The 19203-nt window shown below is 51.6% G+C and overlaps 1 protein-coding gene across 1 annotated transcript; it reads right to left on the reverse strand.

Annotated features, from left to right (window-relative positions):
* Positions 1-1542: 1542 nt before the first annotated feature.
* On the reverse strand, positions 1543-18723 carry LOC135888135 (C-type lectin domain family 2 member E-like). The gene is made up of 7 exons (XM_065415944.1): positions 18584-18723; positions 12474-12548; positions 11471-11536; positions 8229-8321; positions 4942-5126; positions 3274-3383; positions 1543-1693 (listed from the first exon to the last, which is right to left on the reverse strand). Exons 2-7 carry the CDS (start codon positions 12508-12510, stop codon positions 1543-1545), a joined length of 642 nt encoding a protein of 213 aa, XP_065272016.1. The 5' UTR covers positions 12511-12548; positions 18584-18723.
* Positions 18724-19203: the final 480 nt, after the last annotated feature.

Below are 19203 nucleotides of genomic sequence, written 5' to 3' on the forward strand. Positions count from 1 at the left end.
TTCCATACAGTCTTATGGGGTGCACCGTCACATTCTCATCCACTAAAATGAGCTAAAATTAATTTACGAATTAATGTTGTCATTTTAGTGTCAGGCCAGCCCGTCTGCTGCCATTCGGGCATCGCACCCAACCCTCACCCTTTGCCTCGAGGGTACTGAGCCCACGGCGCCTTTTTGGGCTAGGCCCGGCTGGGTTACATGGGTTGCCTGGCCATCAGACACTCACCTAACACCACCCCCAGGCCTGGCTTCAGGGGTGGGTCCGATATTCCTAATCCAGGTGAGGTTCGCGTGCTCATTTTTTGGGCTTTCATGAGCATCTTGTGCTGGATCGTTTTTAGTCTGGAACCTCCCCCCAGACCTATTCGTCTAGGGTGACCCTCCCAGGAGCACTAGGGTCCAGACGACATAGACCTGGGGTTCATCGGAACACGCAAGCCCCTCCACCACGTCAAGGTAACGATCCTCGGAGGAAGGTCATTAGTTCTGGACACCCGGGTGCAGAGACGGGCAGAGCTGTCAACCAAACACTTCTTGGTGATGGTAAATGGGAGCGGGAGATCTACCAACAGAGTGGGGTGGCAACGGCAGTAATGCAGCTGCTGTGCCGATCCGTGGTGGTGAAGCGGGAGCTGAGTTCTCGGATCAAGCTCTCGGTTTACAGTTTAATCTATGTCTCCATCCTCACCTATGGCCATGAACTCAGGGTAATGACTGAAAGCAGGGCCGGCTTTAGGCCGATTCCAGCCCCACGCCTAAAGGGCCGCGCACCCGCGCCTAGAAGAGCGCCTAACTTAGGCGCCTTTTTAATTTTTACTCACTCGGTGACGGGTCCTTCACTCGCTCCGGGTCTTTGGCAGCATTCAGCGGCGAAACACCCGGCCCCTCTCCCCCAACTGGAGCGGTACAAGTGGCGGAAATGAGGTTTCTCTGCAGGGTGGCTGGGTTTACTCTCTGAGACAGAGTGAGTGGCTCGGCTATGCAGAAGAGCCTCTGAATAGAGCTGCTACACCTCCGGATTGAGAAACTTGCTCTTTTTTAAATAAAAGCAGGGATTCTTCATAATCTAAATAATTTATTCACTCCAGGTATTAAGGGAATATTAGATTTAAACCTCTAAAACACCTGTTCAGTAGTACCATGGCAATGGAGTTATTGTGTACTAGAGTTAGGGCTGGTCTACACTACGGGGGGGGATCGATGTAAGATACACGACTTACCTGGCCATGAGGACAGCGGCAAATCAACCGCCACAGCTCCCCCGTCGACACCGCTTACTCCTCCTGACAAGGTGGAGTACACGCGTCGATTCGGGGATCGATTTATCACATCTCATCTAGACGCGATAAATCGATCCCTGATAGATTGATTTCTACCTGCCGATCTGGGCAGGTAGTGAAGACGTGCCCCTAGTGTTGTGAGTGTTGTAAAGATGGTTTTTCAGCAGGGATCTGGAGGGAGCAATGGCTGGAGAGGTAGGAGCTCTGCAAGAAATGATGAATGTGTAAGTTCTGCATCCACTGAAGAGGCTGCATTGGCCCTTTAAGTGATTGTGTCCCCTCCGGCGCTTGGCTTCCTTCTAGAGCACTCGTCCGGCCGGTTGCAGATAAAATGTCTCTCCAAGTAGCACCTGGAGCTGCTAACCCCACGATTATCCAGGTAGGAGCAGTACCCGTCCCCTCTGACCTGAAACCTGCAATGAGAAGGAGCGTGGGGTTATCAGATGCAGCCGGCTCCCGTTCCTGCTCACGTACAGAGAAGCGATGTGGTCCAGTGCTGTACGACGCAGGGGAACTGGGTTCTCAACCAGGCTTTGCTACTAATCAACCCTTAGACCCGGAGCTAGTCACTTCTAGCTGTAAATGTCACAGTGGACACTGAGCACCTGAAAATCAGGGTCACAGAGAACAGGAAACAGGTTGTGAAGTTTCTTGCAGGTCTTTCCAGTGTATGAGGGAACATAGGCCTGGAAGGGAGTTCTTGGATCACTGAGTCCAGCCCCCTGCTATGGCAGGCATCCCCGGCATATCTTCCTGTTCGTAGACTTCTCAGGCTCTGTATTCTATCTAGTTAGGTGGTTCGCCTCCACTGCTCCTACGGGGTGACTGCTTCAGAACCTCCCTCCTCTGATAGGAAGGGACCTGCTAATTTCCAGCCCCAAATTAATTCCTGGCCAGTTTATCCCTGTGTGCTCTTGTGCCAACATTGTCCTGTAGCTTCAGTAACTCTTCTCCCGCCCCAGTGTCTACCCCCGAGGTATTTACAGAGAGCAATGAGAGACCCTCTCATCTTGCTAGGCTCAACCAGCCAAGCTCTTTCAGTCTCCTCTGATAAGAGAGACTCTCCATTCCCGTGAGCATCCTAGCTGCGCTTCGCTGCACCTGTTCCAGTCTGAGTGCGTCTTTCTTGACTACAGGTGACCAGAACTGGACGCATTAGTGCAGCTAGACTGGAAATCAGGCAATACCTCAGGGTAAGCAAACCTCATAAGAACGGCCGGGCTGGGTCAGACCAATGGTCCATCTAGCCCAGTATCCTGTCTTCCGACAGTGGCCAATGTCAGGTGCTTCAGAGGAAATGAATAGAACAGGACAATTATCAAGTGACCCATCACCTGTTGGCCATTCCATCATCATGCCAGGCATCATGGGAATTGTAGTTCTTGGTTCTTCCACCCCTGTTCTCTCCTATAGGTCCTGATTCCCAACTGGACTACATCTCCCATGATGCACTGCAGTGTCTTCCTTCCACCAAATATCACATAAGAACACGCATGAGTGAGACACCACAGTGCATCATGGGAGATGTTGTCTGGTCAAAGACCAGGGACAAATGGGACCGGAAGGACCCAGAACTACAATTCCCATGATGTGCTGCAGGGACCCCACAGGCAAACCAAAATGAAAATGTTTCAGTCTGGGTTGACTGAAAATAAACATTTGAGTCGATTTTCCCAATGAAAAAATCTTATCCAAAGTGACCTTTTCCCTGCAGGAAATTTTGCTTTCGACACAACCAGATTTTCCATAAGTGAAAACTTTTAGTTGGAATTTTTCCAACCAGTCCCACTTGTGTCATCCACATTAACCAAGTCTATAAGTCTCCTACAGGTGCAACCTCCACAGAATTAGCTCTGTCGCTCAGGCAGTAGAGGATCAGGCTTTTAAGATCCTGAGGTCTCGCTTCCAATCCCTGTTCTCCACCCAGCCCAGGGTTTTGTTGCATTTCTCTGCGCCCTAATACGGAGAAAGCGAATGAGGAAAAAGGACGCACAGGTTGTTGAATATGGTACCGTTGGTCCACTTCCAGGGCTGGCCCTCGCCTTGTTCCCTATGGAGGCCAATCCAGTGGTAAGGGATCCCTTTATAGCGCAGCATGAAATCCTGTGGGTAAGAACACACACATTATATCCTTAGCTGTGTTACAGCCGCCGTCACGGGGATCAGGGCCCCCATGCGCTAGGTGCTGCACACACAGAAAGCTGATCCCTCACCCAAAGACCTGCCAGTCAAACTACACAGGGCAAAGGGGTTCATCCAAAATGATTTCTTTCCACAGGAAAATTTATATTAAAAAAACCCGCAGATACTCCCCCCCACCCCACCCCCCATTTCATAACTGGGGAGTTTCCTCCCATTTTCTTACTGTTTCCCAACGTTGGGTAATCATAGAACATGGGGCTGGAAGGGACCTCAAGAGATCATCATCCAGCCCCCTGTGCTCAGGCAGGACAAAATAAACCTAAACCATCCCTGACAGGTGTTTGTCCAACCTGGTCTTTAAAACCTCCAGTGACGGGGATTCCATAACACCCCCTTGGAAGCCTGTTCCAGAGCTTAACTACTCTGAGAGTTAGAAAGTTTTTCCTAATATCGAACCTACATCTCCCTTGCTGCAAATTAAGCCCTTTACTTCTTGTCCTGCCATCAGTGGACACGGAGAACAACTGATCAGTGTTCTCTTTATAAAAGCCCTTAACAAATTGCAAGATTGAGCGAGGACCCGATAACAAGCTTCTTTTCTCAAGACTAAACACACCCAGTTTTTTAAACCTTTGCTCATAGCTCAGGTTCTCTCAACCTTTGATCACTTTTGTTGCTCTCCTCTGGACTCTCTCCAAATTGTCCACGTCTCCTAAAGTGAGGCACCCAGAACTGGACACTATCCAGCTAAGACCTCACCAGTGCCAAATAGAGTGGGACAATCACCTCCCATGTCTTACATACAACACTCCTGTTCATACACCCCAGGATGAGATTCGCCTTTTTCTCAGCTGCATCACATTGTCGACTCGTATTTAATTTGTGGTCCACTGTAACCCCCAGACCTTTTCAGCAGCACGACCGCCTAGCCAGGTATTCCCTATTTTGCCTTCATGCATTTGATTTTTCCTTCCTACGTGAAGTATTTTGCACTTGTCTTTATTGTTAATTAAATTAGATAGCTATAGATATATAAAAATGAGGCATATACTGTTGAGATGAAAATGTTCCTTTCTTTTTCAGAGCAACATTTGCACTGTTTTCCTGCTGGCAAAAGTTTGGGAAATATATATATATATATTAAAGGCGGGTTTCCACACCTCTTTCCCACGCTTTTTACTTTTCCTCCATTTTTACAGTATAAAATGATGTGGGAAAAGACAAAAAAAAAAAAAAAAAGGTGGAGGGAACCCAAAATCTTGAAAAATGAGATGTTGGAGTTTAAAAAACCCCAAACTGAAAAGACATTTGAAGTTAAAAATGAAATGAAAAATTTTAGAGGGAAAATCAACTTTCTTCTATTAAAAAATGTCAAATCCTGCCCCTGAATTTCCATTTTACAACCAGCTGCGCAGGGGGTTCAGTTTCTTGAATCTAGGAGCTGCCTTAGGCCTTCAGGGGGCACCAGGCTCTGCCATGTCCCTAGCTGTGGTTATGAAGGTTCGTGTCTCTTTCTTACCAGCTCCGGCAGGGAATCAATGGAAGCCAGGGAGGCATTGAGGGAAGAGCAGTTGCTCTGGCTGGCGCTCCAGTTCCCTTCAGTCTCTGAGAAGTAGTAGCAGTTCCCTTGGTATCCCACCCAGCCGCCCGGGCACGTAGCAGTGACGTGGGGCGGGCAGCGTGGGCAGGAGGGAGTCTTCCTGGCTGAAAATAAGCAAGTAGCACAGTGGTGAGAGATGGACCTGTCCCTGGTGTCTGTCTCTGCGTGGGAATCCCGGCCAGAGAGGGCACTAAGACCCACACGTCTCGGGCCTGGGTTGTCGTCTTGTGATCATCGTCTGACCTCCTGCATCACACAGGTCTTAGAACTGCCCCAAAATAATCCCTCGAGCAGAACTTTTACATCATCATCCCATTGTGATTTTAAAACAGTCAGTGATGGAGAATCCACCACATCCCTTTGTAAATGGTTCCGAGGGTGAATAACGCTCACTGTTAACAACTGATGCCTTGTTACCAGTCTGAGTTTGTCCAGCTTCAACTTCCAGCCATTGGATCGTGGTAGACTGAAGAGACCATTGTTAAATATTTGTTCCCCAGGTAAGTAGTTATAGACTGGGTGTGACGTTGCACTCCATATATTTATGGAAATACATTTATGAATATGGAAGTACATTTATGAGTGTAAATATAATGTAACTGGAATATGCTTTATGCAAAAGGTCTCTTGTATCATTACAAAGCTTATAATCTACTGAGTGTGGTCATCCTATTTGTATGTAGGTATGTAGCAGAGTGAACACCAGCGCGTTCCTCCCTGTAACCATTTCCTTGTGAAGTCTGTTTGCCCAGTGAGGCCAAGCAGCCAGCCCCTCGCTCCAGCATGGACAGATGTCACCGCACACTCCCTACAGCATGTGTCTTCTCTAAGGAATCCTGGGAACTCTTCGGTTCCTGGGGGCAGGGCGCACGCAACCCAACATACCCCTTTCCGCTGCGCCAGCAACACCCAGCCAGGAACGGGAAGAATCCGTTCAGCGCTATAGATTCTCTGTGTCACGTGATTTTTACAGGTTTCAGAGTAGTAGCCGTGTTAGTCTGTATCCGCAAAAAGAACAGGAGTACTTGTGGCACCTTAGAGACTAACAAATTTATTAGAGCATAAGCTTTCGTGGGCTACAACCCACTTCTTCGGATGCATATGCATATGTTCCATTCTATATGCATCCGAAGAAGTGGGTTGTAGCCCACGAAAGCTTATGCTCTAATAAATTTGTTAGTCTCTAAGGTGCCACAAGTACTCCTGTTCTTTTTGTGATTTTTACAGAGGAGCTTTGGCACAGAAAAGAAATTCAGAAATTGCTCCCAAAGCCACAAGAGACTGGCCGGGATCAGGGAATGGAATCCTCTGCCTGAGACTCCCAGTTGCATTTACACACAGTACTGCGGATGAGGGAGGAGGAACAATGATAAATGGATTGGAAACAATTTTCGAGACGTGCTGTGAGCGATGACCACACGGTGGCACCCAAACCTACGACAATTTAAGGTGAGACTGGGTGTTGGATGACACAGGGAGTGGGAGGCAGGGAGACCCACCCACTGCATCCCTACACCGCTACCCAGGCCTGGGATCTAGTGGGGCTGCTTCCCAGGGGGCAGGGAACGGGGTGTTCTTGGCTTTGTCTCCTGCTATTCATGACCCCCAGAGACACTTGGCCAGCCCAGGGAGGGACCAGACTCCCCCGGGATCATCGCAGCCTCCCCCAGGATGTCCCCATAGCAGCCGCCCGGTGGGGATGTGGCGGCACCGATGTGATGTTACCCCACCAGCCACACAGCATTGGGAATAACCCCCTCAGCCAATCGGGATCCTGCGCTATTCTTGGTGGCCAATCAGTGACTGCGCTGGCTTGGATCTGTGGTCAGAACAACTCCAAGCAGCTGGGGCTGGGCTGTGTTTGCTGGGCCCCCAAGATCTTCCTGTGCGAGAGACAGACAGACGGCGTGCAAGGGAGCTTGCCAGAGAGCGTGCACGCACAACAGAGAACGTGCAAATCCTGCCTGCACGACCACTGCAACTGAGATGCGTGTAACGTCTCTGTGGGACAGTGAGTGCCCCAAGTGCATTTTAATGGCAGCGCTGGAGATCCTGAATCGAGGGAAGGTTGAGAGCTTGTGGCCGTTCCGGCAGCAAACACAGAGCCTGATTCTCGGCAGAGCTAGTGCTTCTCGGGCAGATGTCAGAGTACGTGCGTGGGGGAGCGGAAGGATCTAATCACTAGGTCACTGCCCCCCAGACAGAGAGGAGTCACTGAGTTGGCTCCATCCAGAGGCAAAAGTAAGCCGGTACAGTGTACCGGCAAGAGCCGGTGCGCCATACTGGGGAGGCCCGGCTTCCCCAGGCGGCAATTTAAAGGGCCAGGGGTTCCCAGCAGTGGCTGGAGCCCCAGGCCCTTTAAATTGCTGCCAGAGCCCAGGGGTAGCAGCAGCAGCCGGGGGCTCCGGCAGCGGTTTAAAGGGCCCGGGGTGGTAGCGGCGGCCGAGCCCTGGGCCCTTTAAACTGCTGCCGGAGCCCCCAGCTGCTGCTGCTACCCCAGCAGGGGAGGGCACTTACCGGTACAGGGTGGGCCGGGGCTGGGTCTGACCCCCCCATCCCCGCCCCTTCTGCCCGAGGCCCCGCCCCTTCTGGGGGCCAGGGCCGGCCCCAACCCAGCCCCGTTCCAGTAAGTCGCTATTTTTACTTTTGCCCCTGGCTCTGTCTCCCATAGACCTCACCAGCAGATCACAAGGGAGGTCAGTATCATTATCCCCATTTTTACCTATGAGGAAACTGAGGCACGGAGTGGGGAAGTGAGTGGCTCACATTCACACAGCAAGGCCAGAGCTGGGAAGAGAACCCAGGTCTCCTGCATGCCAGGCAACTGCTCTACCCATTAGGTAACGCTGCTGTCCATAACAGTGCTATTCACATCGTCAGTGGGTGGGTTCTATAGAGCTGAGTGTTGTCTAGAGCTTGATTTTCCCAGAGGTGCTCAGCAAGTGCCATTCCTGTTGGCTCTGGGTGGGTTGTGGGGACTGGGAATCTGGGCCCTTCCTCTTTGGGGAAAGGGTGTGGAGAGAGATTTCCCCTCTGAAAAGGGGAATGTGCTTCAATGGAGGAGTCAGACCAGGGCAAAGACGGGGTGAGAAGAGGCCATGGGAAACGCAACTGGGCACCGTGACCTTGGGGCTAGGACAGCAGTCAATGAAGAATCAGTGACAAGGAATGAGAATCAGCTGGGTTAGTAATGACCCTTCACTCACCCGCCAGTGCAATCACGGTGATGATCAACGCTGTGATGACGACAGTAACGGTAATTGGGATCCATTTATCTTTAATGAATTTTAGGCTGAAATCTGCAAAATAAAAAAAGACATGAAAGGAGACGAAGGCGTTTCAATAGCAAATGCTGCTGGCACGTGAAAATGGTCATGTTTTGCTAAGTGTAACCCACACACCTTCTGGGTGTGGTGTTCTGTCCCGCCTAGTGGCACCGAGACCACTGAGAGAGAGATTAATAAGGCTGCTCTACAGCCTTATCTAACAGCGAGTTGGCTTTTAGCTCATGCTGTAGAGGCTCATGCATTAAGCTCCAGAGGTCCCAGGTTCAATCCAACCAACCAACAAGGAGTTACACTTCCATGAGTGGATAAATCTAGTTGATGATGATCAAGGACATGGAACAGCTTCCATACGAGGAGAGACTACAAAGATCAGTGCCGTTCTGCTTAGAAAAGAGACGACTAAGGGGGGATAGGCTAGAGGTCTATAAAACCATGAACGGTGTGGAACAAGTGAACAGAGAAGTGTTATTTATCCTTTCCACAACACAAACACCAGGTGTCACCTGATGAAATTAACAGGAAGCAGGTTTAATACAAACAAGAGAAGATACTTTTTCATACAGCGCATAGTCCACCTGCCATGGGATGTGGTGATGGCCAAAAATAACTAGGTTCCAAAATAGAATGAGCTAAGTTCCTGGAGGACAGGTCCATCAATGGCCATTAGCCAAGATGGTCAGGGATGCAACCCCATGCTCCTCTGACTGCCAGGAGCGAAAGGCAGGGATGGATCGCTCACGGCAGCCGGAGGAGCATGGGGTTGCATCCCTGACCATCTTGGCTAATAGTAATTGATGGACCTGTCCTCCAAGGCCTTATCTAGTTCTTTTCTGGAACCTAGTTATTTTACCCTCCCCCGAAGCTCTGATAGTGGCCACTGTAGCAGACAGGAGACTGGGCTAGACTGACCGTGCTCTGACCCAGTGTGGCAGCTCTTAAGTTCACAAGTTTCCCAAACAACTTAAATTATATTTTCAATAAAAATGTCACCAAAAGATCAATAAAAAAGAAAAAGCAAGATACACCTTCTTTTCACCAAAAATGAAAAAGCCAAACAACTCTGACAATTCTGGGTGAAAAAAAATTGTTTTTCAATTAAAAGAACAAACAGGTTCAAAAATATCACTGACCTCTGGTCACTGGCTTTGAAGGACCTTCTTACTTTCCAGATTGCTGGATCAGGGACCGTGCCGCCATGAGCTGGTTGATTGGGAGAGAGATTATCATGGTTGCCCAGAGTTACTGGGCCTAATTTGGGGGCTACCAGGATATCCCAGGACTTGCCATTAGAAAGGGAATAAATCATCATCAGTAGAAATTGAACTCCTGATTTCTGGATTTAAAGGCACAAGCCATTACCACTTGAGCTAAAGGAAAAACACCTTAAGGAATTGTCTCTCGTTGTGTCTGTGCAGCACCTGGCCCAACGGGGCCCTGATCTCAGCTGGGGCAGGGACTCTCTCTCGCTCTGTGTCTGTGCAGCGCCTGGCACAACGGGGCCCAGATCTCAGCTGGGGCAGGGACTGTCTCTCCCTGTGTGTCTGTGCAGCGCAGGGCAATACGGGGCCCTGATCTCAGCTGGGGCACGGACTGTCTCTCGCTGTGTGTCTGTGCAGCGCCCGGCACAACGGGGTCCTGATCTCAGCTGGGGCAGGGACTGTCTCTCCCTATGTGTCTGTGAAGCGCCCGGCAATACGGGGCCCTGATCTCAGCTGGGAGAGGGACTGTCTCTCCCTGTGTGTCTGTGCAGCGCCCGGCACAACGGGGCCCTGATCTCAGCTGGGGCAGGGCCTGTCTCTCCCTGTGTGTCTGTGCAGCGCCCGGAACAACGGGGCCCTGATCTCAGCTGGGGCAGGGACTGTCTCTCGCTGTGTGTCTGTGCAGCGCCCGGCACAACGGGGTCCTGATCTCAGCTGGGACAGGGACTGTCTCTCGCTGTGTGTCTGTACAGCGCCCGGCACAATGGGACCCTGATCTCAGCTGGGGCAGGAACTGTCTCTCTGTGTGTGTCTGTGCAGCGCCCGGCAATACGGGGCCCTGATCTCAGCTGGGGCAGGGCCTGTCTCTCCCTGTGTGACTGTGCAGCGCCCGGCACAACGGGGCCCTGATCTCAGCTGGGGCAGGGACTGTCTCTCCCTGTGTGACTGTGCAGCGCCCGGCACAACGGGGCCCTGATCTCAGCTGGGGCAGGGACTGTCTCTCGCTGTGTGTCTGTGCAGCGCCCGGCACAACGGGGCCCTGATCTCAACTGGGGCAGGGCCCGTCTCTCGCTGTGTGTCTGTGCAGCGCCCGGCACAACGGGGCCCTGATCTCAGCTGGGGCAGGGACCGTCTCTTGCTTTCTGTCTGTGCAGCGCCTGGCACAACGGGGCCCTGATCTCAGCTGGGGCAGGGACTGTCTCTCCCCGTGTGTCTGTGCAGCGCCTGGCACAACGGGGCCCTGATCTCAGCTGGGGCAGAGACTGTCGGTCTCCCTGTGTGTCTGTGCAGCGCCCGGCACAACGGGACCCTGATCTCAGCTGGGGCAGGGCCTGTCTCTCCCTGTGTGTCTGTGCAGCGCCCGGAACAACGGGGCCCTGATCTCAGCTGGGCAGGGCCTGTCTCTCGCTTTGTGTCTGTGCAGCGCCCAGCACAACGGGGTCCTGATCTCAGCTGGGGCAGGAACTGTCTCTCTCTGTGTGTCTGTGCAGCGCCCGGCAATACGGGGCCCTGATCTCAGCTGGGCAGGGCCTGTCTCTCGCTTTGTGTCTGTGCAGCGCCCGGCACAACGGGGCCCTGATCTCAGCTGGGGCAGGGACTGTCTCTCCCTGTGTGTCTGTGCAGCGCCCGGCACAACGGGGCCCTGATCTCAGCTGGGACAGGGACTGTCTCTCCCTGTGTGTCTGGGCAGCGCCCGGCACAACGGGGCCCTGATCTCAGCTGGGACAGGGACTGTCTCTCGCTGTGTGTCCGTGCAGTGCCCGGCACAACGGGGCCCTGATCTCAGCTGGGGCAGGGACTGTCTCTCGCTGTGTGTCTGTGCAGCGCCCGGCACAACGGGGGTCTGATCTCAGCTGGGGCAGGGACTGTCTCTCCATGTGTGTCTGTGCAGCACACAATGGGGCTCAGCTGCTGTCTCTAGGTGCTACGGTATTACACCTAATAAATAATATAATTATTTACCCACATCTCTTGTCCTTTCTTCCACTGGTCTGTGACCCATCAGCATTGAGACATTCACCCCTCTACCTACCAGAAGGAAAAGAAACTGCCATTTAAGGTCAGATCATACAGTCCCCTCGTGCAGGGCCCAGTTCTGTGTCGGAAGCCCAGGTCTTTTGAATGCCTCCCCCTGCGCATCCCAAAGTGACTGTCAGTCCCCAAATCTTGCTATCCCCACTCCACACAGCACACCCTTGGCCTGGCTGAGGGGCTCCAAATGGATTAGGTAGCACGGTAATGCATTTGACAAATTGTGTGCCATGTCCCCCTCTAGTGGTTGGTAAGAGGATAATATCTCTGCCAACATTTTTGTTAGTATTATAACAACCCTGGCTCTTCCTGTTCGCCACAGAAATCTCCAGTCCCTCTTGGAATTTTGCTAAGTTCTTGGCCTTAACATCATCGGTTTATGTCACTTAGCAGCGAGTTCCACCATCTAATTACCCAGTGTGTGAAAAATTGTTTCCTCTGATCAGTTTTGAAGTTCCCCCCTTTCCACTCCATTGACTGTACCCTTTGTGCTGGTGCTAGACACAGATCTACCTTCTCTATCCTGTCCATTATCCTGTCCCTTGTACCTGTCTCCTCTCCAAGGTAACAATCTCCGTCTTTTCAAGCTCTCTTCACAGGAGAGTTTTCCCAGGCCCTTGATCCTTCTCGTCACCTCTCTCTGAACCCCTCTAGTTCTACAATATCCTTTCCAAGATGGGGCACACACAGTATTCCAGATTTTCAGCCTTTCACTCCACCAGTTCTCCTGTTGGTCATAGAGTCCTTCAGGGTGGAAAAGACCCAAATTGCTAACATAAAAAACAAGCATGAACCAAAGAGCAACAAAAACTCCTTGTATCCTGTCTTTATCCCTCATAAAAAAGAGGGGGAAACCCACCCACCATATTTTTGTCCCTCTTCCAATCACACTGCAGGCTCCCTTTTAATTAAGACCAAAGTATTTATTATTTACTGGTATCGCTTGTCGCTTCGGCGCTCTCTTCTGCCATTTTATGGACAATCAGCACCGAGACTGCTGTGTCTCCACCTACCAGGAAGGAACAGAGACGGTCACTCAGGGTGGGTTATTTTAATTATGCACTTCTCCTTTAAAACCATCAGAACGTACCATGTGCCAAATGCCGCAGACAATGCCCAGTCTAACCTCTCACTGTGTCCATCTAGGTGTTTTCAGTGCATCCGTCACCATGTGAGACCCACGGTCGTGGCTTCCCCCGGCCTTAATATCCTCAAATACCCAACAGTCCCGACCCCTCCTTCACAGATTCATAGATTTTAACGCCCAAAATAGGGCTGTTGATTAATCGCAGTTAACTCACGCGATTAACTAAAAAAAATAATCAAGATTTTAAAAAATTAATCACAATTAATCGCACCGTTAAACAATGGAATACCAATTGAAATGTATTACATATTTTGGATGTTTTTCTACATTTTCAACTATATTTATTATTATTACAACACAGAATACAAAGTGTACAGTGCTCACTTTATATTATTATTTTTTATTACAGATATTTGCACAGTAAAAATGATAAACAAAAGAAATGGTATTTTTCAGTTCACCTCATACAAGTACTGTAGTGCAATCTCTTTCTCATGAAAGTGTAAATTACAAATGTAGATTTTTTTTCTTACATAACCGCACAAAAACAAAACAAGTAAAACTTTAGAGCCTACAAGTCCACTCAGTCCTACTTTTGTTCAGCCAATCGCTCAAACAAGTTTGTTAACAATTACAGGAGATAATGCTGCCTGTTTCTTATTTACAATGTCACCTGAAAGTGAGAACAGGCATCTGCATGGCAAGGTATTTATGTGCCAGATGTGCTAAACATTCATATGCCCCTTCATGCTTCGGCCACCATTCCAGAGGACATGCTTCCATGCTGATGATGCTCGTTAAAAAAATAATGTGTTAATTAAATTTGTGACTGAACTCCTTGGGGGAGAATTGTATGTCTCCTGTTCTGTTTTACCTTCATTCTGCCATATATTTCATGTTATAGCAGATGATGACCCAGCACATTAGTTTTAAGAACACTTTCACAGCAGATTTGACAAAACGCAAAAGACATACCAATGTGAGATTTCTAAAGAGAGCTACAGCACTTGACCCAAGGCTTAAGAATCTGAAGTGCCTCCAAAATCTCAGAGGGACGAGGTGTGGAGCATGCTTTCAGAAGTCTTAAAAGAGCAACACTCAGATGCGGAAACTACAGAACCCGAACTATCAAAAAAGAAAATCAACCTTCTGTGGGTGGCATCTGACTCCGATGATGAAAATGAACATGCATCAGTCTGCTCTGCTTCGGATCGTTATCAAGCAGAATCCATCCTCAGGGTGGTTGAAGCATGAAGGGACATATGAATCTTTAGCACATCTGGCATGTAAATATCTTGCGACGCCAGCTACAACCGTGCCATGCGAACGCCTGTTCTCACTTTCAGGTGACATTGTAAACAAGAAGCGGGCAGCATTATCTCCTGCAAATTGCAATCAAAGTTGTTTGTCTGAGCGATTGGCTGAAGTAGGACTGAGTGGACTTATAGGCTCTAAAGTTTTACATTGTTTTAGTTTTGAATGCAGTTATCTTTTTGTACATAATTCTACATTTGTAAATACAACTTTCATGATAAAGAGATGGCACTAGACTACTTGTATTAGGTGAACTGAAAAATACTATTTCTTTTGTTTTTTACAGTGCAAATATTTGTAATCAAAAATAAATATAAAGTGAGCACTGTACACTTTGTATTCGGTGTTGCAATTGAAATCAATATATTTGAAAATGTAGAAATCATCCACAAATATTTAAATAAATGGTATTATATTACTGTTTAACAGTGTGATTAATCGCGATTAATTTTTTTAATCGCTTAACAGCCCTAGCCCGAAGACATTGAGTAGTGGAGAATCCAGCGCTTCCCTAGGGAATTTGGTCCCAGGATTAATTACTCTCACGGTTAGAAAACCTGTGCGTTATTTCTCATTTGAATTTGTCTGGCTTCAGCTTGCAGCCATTGGTCCTTGTCCTGCCTTTCTCTGTTAGTTTAAAGAGCCATTTAGCACCCGGTATTTCCTCCCAGGGCAGGTCCAAGACACCTCTCCATCTTCTGTTTAAGAAACTAAACAGACGGAGCTCGTTCAATCTCTCACTGTGAGGCCTTTTCTCCAGCTGCCAATCATTTTCATGGATCTTCTCCGCCCCTCTCTGATTTTTCAACATCCTTTTTAAAACATGGACACAAGAAGTGGAATCACTAGTCCAGTATCCGCCTCACCAGTGCCGTACACAGAGGTTAAATCACCTGCCTTCCCCTGCTCACAGCTCCCGTTTACACGTTCACGGATCGCGTTTGCCATTTTTGCCCCGGCATCACACTGGGAGCTCATGTTGAGTTGCTTGTTCATTATCACCCCTGATCCCCCAGGCTGAGATAATAACCTGCCTTTTCAATACATTCAGTGTAATTAATTGCAAAAAGGAGGGTCTTGTACCCTCTATTGGTCCATTAACACAGTGGATAACAGCCTACTACTGCTGCCACCTCAAGTTCTATGTTGCGGTGCTAACTGTCCCCACTTCAAACCCAGCTCATAGACAACGAGGAAAGTCTTTATGTTAACAAATAGTTTAGTGGGACACACCCCACTGATAGAGAGATCTCCTGGCTGATAAAGGGGCCCTTAATGTAACGGGGTGCACAGGGTTCCCCACACAAGGGTTTAGTAAGTAAGAGCAATGGGCCAGCGCTGCTGAGTTTTCAGTCCCCATCCCTAGCGCTGCACATTCTCCTCCTCCAGCCACTGGTCTCTGGGCCACCAAATTCCCAACCTTCACTTACACAAACCACACGGCTACTTTTAAGGCATTAAAGAATGTGATCTCCTCTGGCACCAGGCCTTTAACTCAGGGGACACGGGGCATTTCCTTTCCACCTCGGCTTCAGTGGTGCGGGCTGCTGGGCAGGGCGAGCGAGACTTTGCACAGACACCTGGGAATGCAGATGGCTCTTGTCTGTCTCCCTCATTCCAGCCCTTAGTGCTGCAAGTTCTATCTCATCACCGTAGCTTCTGAGAATCTCCCATGTACTTGGTGCCAACGCACCTACGGTTAATATTATTAGCTACTTCTCTTGCAGACGTGGCACAGGGCGCCAACCAAGAGTGGAGCTCCATTGTGCCGGGCGCTGCCCAGACACACAGCGAGAGACAGGCCCTACCCCAGCTGAGATCAGGGCCCCGTTGTGCCGGGCGCTGCACAGACACACAGGGAGAGACAGTTCCTGCCCCAGCTGAGATCAGGCCCCGTTGTGCCGGGCGCTGCACAGACACACAGGGAGAGACAGTCCCTGCCCCAGCTGAGATCAGGGCCACGTTGTGCTGGGCGCTGCACAGACACACAGGGAGAGACAGTCCCTGCCCCAGCTGAGATCAGGACCCCGTTGTGCCGGGCGCTGCACAGACACACAGGGAGAGACAGTCCCTGCCCCAGCTGAGATCAGGACCCCGTTGTGCCGGGCGCTGCACAGACACACAGCGAGAGACAGGCCCTGCCCCAGCTGAGATCAGGACCCCGTTGTGCCGGGCACTGCACAGACACACAGCGAGAGACAGTTCCTGCCCCAGCTGAGATCAGGGCCCCGTTGTGCCGGGCGCTGCACAGACACACAGGGAGAGACAGTTCCTGCCCCAGCTGAGATCAGGGCCCCGTTGTGCCGGGCGCTGCACAGACACACAGGGAGAGACAGTTCCTGCCCCAGCTGAGATCAGGGCCCCGTTGTGCCGGGCGCTGCACAGACACACAGCGAGAGACAGTCCCTGCCCCAGCTGAGATCAGGGCCCCGTTGTGCCGGGCGCTGCACAGACACACAGCGAGAGACAGGCCCTGCCCCAGCTGAGATCAGGGCCCCGTTGTGCCAGGCGCTGCACAGACACACAGCGAGAGACAGTCCCTGCCCCAGCTGAGATCAGGGCCCCGTTGTGCCAGGCGCTGCACAGACACACAGCGAGAGACAGTCCCCGCCCCAGCTGAGATCAGGGCCCCGTTGTGCCAGGCGCTGCACAGACACACAGTGAGAGACAGTCCCCGCCCCAGCTGAGATCAGGGCCCCGTTGTGCCGGGCGCTGCACAGACACACAGCGAGAGACAGGCCCTGCCCCAGCTGAGATCAGGACCCCGTTGTGCCGGGTGCTGCCCAGACACACAGGGAGAGACAGTTCCTGCCCCAGCTGAGATCAGGGCCCCGTTGTGCCGGGCGCTGCACAGATACACAGGGAGAGACAGTTCCTGCCCCAGCTGAGATCAGGGCCCCGTTGTGCCGGGCGCTGCACGGACACACAGGGAGAGACAGTCCCTGCCCCAGCTGAGATCAGGGCCCCGTTGTGCCGGGCGCTGCACAGACACACAGCGAGAGACAGTCCCTGCCCCAGCTGAGATCAGGCCCCGTTGTGCCGGGCGCTGCACAGACACACAGCGAGAGACAGTCCCTGCCCCAGCTGAGATCAGGCCCCGTTGTGTCGGGCGCTGCACAGACACACAGCGAGAGACAGTCCCTGCCCCAGCTGAGATCAGGGGCCGTTGTTCCGGGCGCTGCACAGACACACAGGGAGAGACAGTCCCTGCCCCAGCTGAGATCAGGACCCCGTTGTGCCGGGCGCTGCCCAGCCACACAGCGAGAGACAGTCCCTGCCCCAGCTGAGATCAGGGCCCCATTGTGCAGACAGTCTCTGACCCAAAGAGCTCACAATCTAACCAGACAAAGGACGGGAGGGGAAACAGTGCAGAGAGGGGACTTGCTCAGAGTCACATCACAGTTTAGTGGCAGAACCAGGATTAGAACCCAGGTCTTCTGTCACCCACTCTGGTGCTCTGGGCACTAGACTACAGCATGGCCATGGTTTTTGTTCTGATTAGCATGGGCCTGGCTGGAGCCCTTGGCATAACTAACAGGGTGAACCAAAGTAGGCCTGACCTTGGCAAAATATGTTTTAACTAACACCAAGTGAGCATATCCTGAGCGGAGAGGATGGTACAAAAACACGCAGATCCCTCAAGAGAACACGTCAGCACATTCCCGAGAGATGGTGCAGGAACACACCGACCCCTCGTACGACAAGGAGGGGATGACAGAATAACAGATAAGGATGTTTTGGTGGAACTAGAAGGTACAAGGCCAAGGGCAGTAACTAAACGTCTGGAGCGTCATATGTCACTTGTTTGTATTGATGCCTAAAGAGGAGACTCCAGAGGAGGGGTGACTTTACACACTGATCTAGGGGACAGGACCCTGGTGCGCTGACTGAGCCGGTACCATTGTCACGGGTATACGTGTGTTAGTGTCCTTGTGACTCCTACGGGATGCTAGCACTGTGGTGTGTCGACAGTGAACCTGGCCGAGCGCCTTCGCCACTGAACCGAGCCCAGGGCCTTACGAATAACACACAGAACGAACACGCTGCGCTGTGAGCGGGAACAACGCTGCAGCATCAGCCGCACCCTGCAGCGCGGACGACAGTCAGTCATTGAAAACGGCCAAATTCGCAGAAACAGCCGAGTACCAGGGACGCTGAAAATCAGGCTTCTTTCCCCAGGTCAAAGGCCAGCAGGGGAGACCCAGGAGAGGATGGAGCCGGAGGAGGAGGAGGAAGCGGAGGGAGACATCAGCAGCACGGAGGGTGAGGCTGGAGGAAGGAGGAGTCAGCCCGGGAAGTGTCTTCAAGGACCCTGGGGCTGGTTCTTGGCCCTGATCCGCACCCTCCTGCCACCCAAGCAGTGCGCAGCGACCGTCCCTGGAGCTCCCCTGCGGGGGCTGTCCCTGGCTCAGGGGAGTCCCCTGTGGCTCAGAGCCTGTCCTTTGCCTCCTGCCCAGGGCATCACTGCCCCTGTCCCCAGCGCCCCCCGCCCCATAGGAGCCGCCCGCAACCAGCCCCTCACAGACCCGCGGGGCAAATGAGCTGGGCGCTGAACTGGCTCCGCGGGGACCAAGCCGGGGAGACAGGACGGAGCCAGACCGGTGCCCTGCGGATAAACCCCCCGCCCGCAGCTCTCCGCTCACCTGGGCAGCAGCCCCCGCTCCCGGCAGGACACAGCGAGGAAAGGGTTAAATCCGGCCCCAGCGGGTTTGCGGGGCTGGGCCACGCACGTACAGCTACAGCCCCGGCCTGCTCTGGCCTCCTGGGGTGTTGAGATGCTGCTTGTGATTAACGGGGAGCGCTGGCTGTCGGAGTCTGAAAGCACAGGAAACAGGAAGGGGGGGGAGGAGTTGAGGAGGCTGGGAGAGAGTTACAGAGGGTGCAGCAGCAGCAGCTTGGTAAAGCGGTTTCCATTTTAAAGATAAAGTCCTGTTTATAGACCAGGCAGGGTTATACTGGCCCCGCAGCTCCACCCTGGGGTGTTGCAACAGAAACAAGAATGAGGAGGATCCGAGCCAAACCAAACCCTTGCCTGCCACGCAGGGCCGGGTCCAGGTTTGCCAAATTGCCGCCGAAGACCCAGATGGGTGAGTGTTTAAAAAAAAAAAAAAAAAAAAGCCTGAAACAAAATATCGGGACAAATGGCTCGAAATCGGGACAGTCCTGATTTTATCGGGACGTCTGGTCACCTTAAACTTATCTCATGTCGGGCGTTAATAATGTTGATTTATAAAAATGTTTCCTCCTTAGCTCTTTGACAGCT

The sequence above is a fragment of the Emys orbicularis genome, chromosome 13 (assembly GCF_028017835.1).
Source record: "Emys orbicularis isolate rEmyOrb1 chromosome 13, rEmyOrb1.hap1, whole genome shotgun sequence".
Lineage (NCBI taxonomy): Eukaryota > Metazoa > Chordata > Testudines > Emydidae > Emys > Emys orbicularis.

Excerpts from the sequence above, each read along its gene's own strand:
- LOC135888135 (XM_065415944.1), bottom strand. The coding sequence starts at position 12,510 with ATGGCAGAAGAGAGCGCCGAAGCGACAAGCGATACCA. Across the intron at positions 5,127-8,228 it reads CACCGTGATTGCACTGGCGG|CCAGGAAGACTCCCTCCTGC; the intron begins GTGAGTGAAGGG and ends GCTTATTTTCAG. Across the intron at positions 3,384-4,941 it reads TTGATTCCCTGCCGGAGCTG|GATTTCATGCTGCGCTATAA; the intron begins GTAAGAAAGAGA and ends TCTTACCCACAG.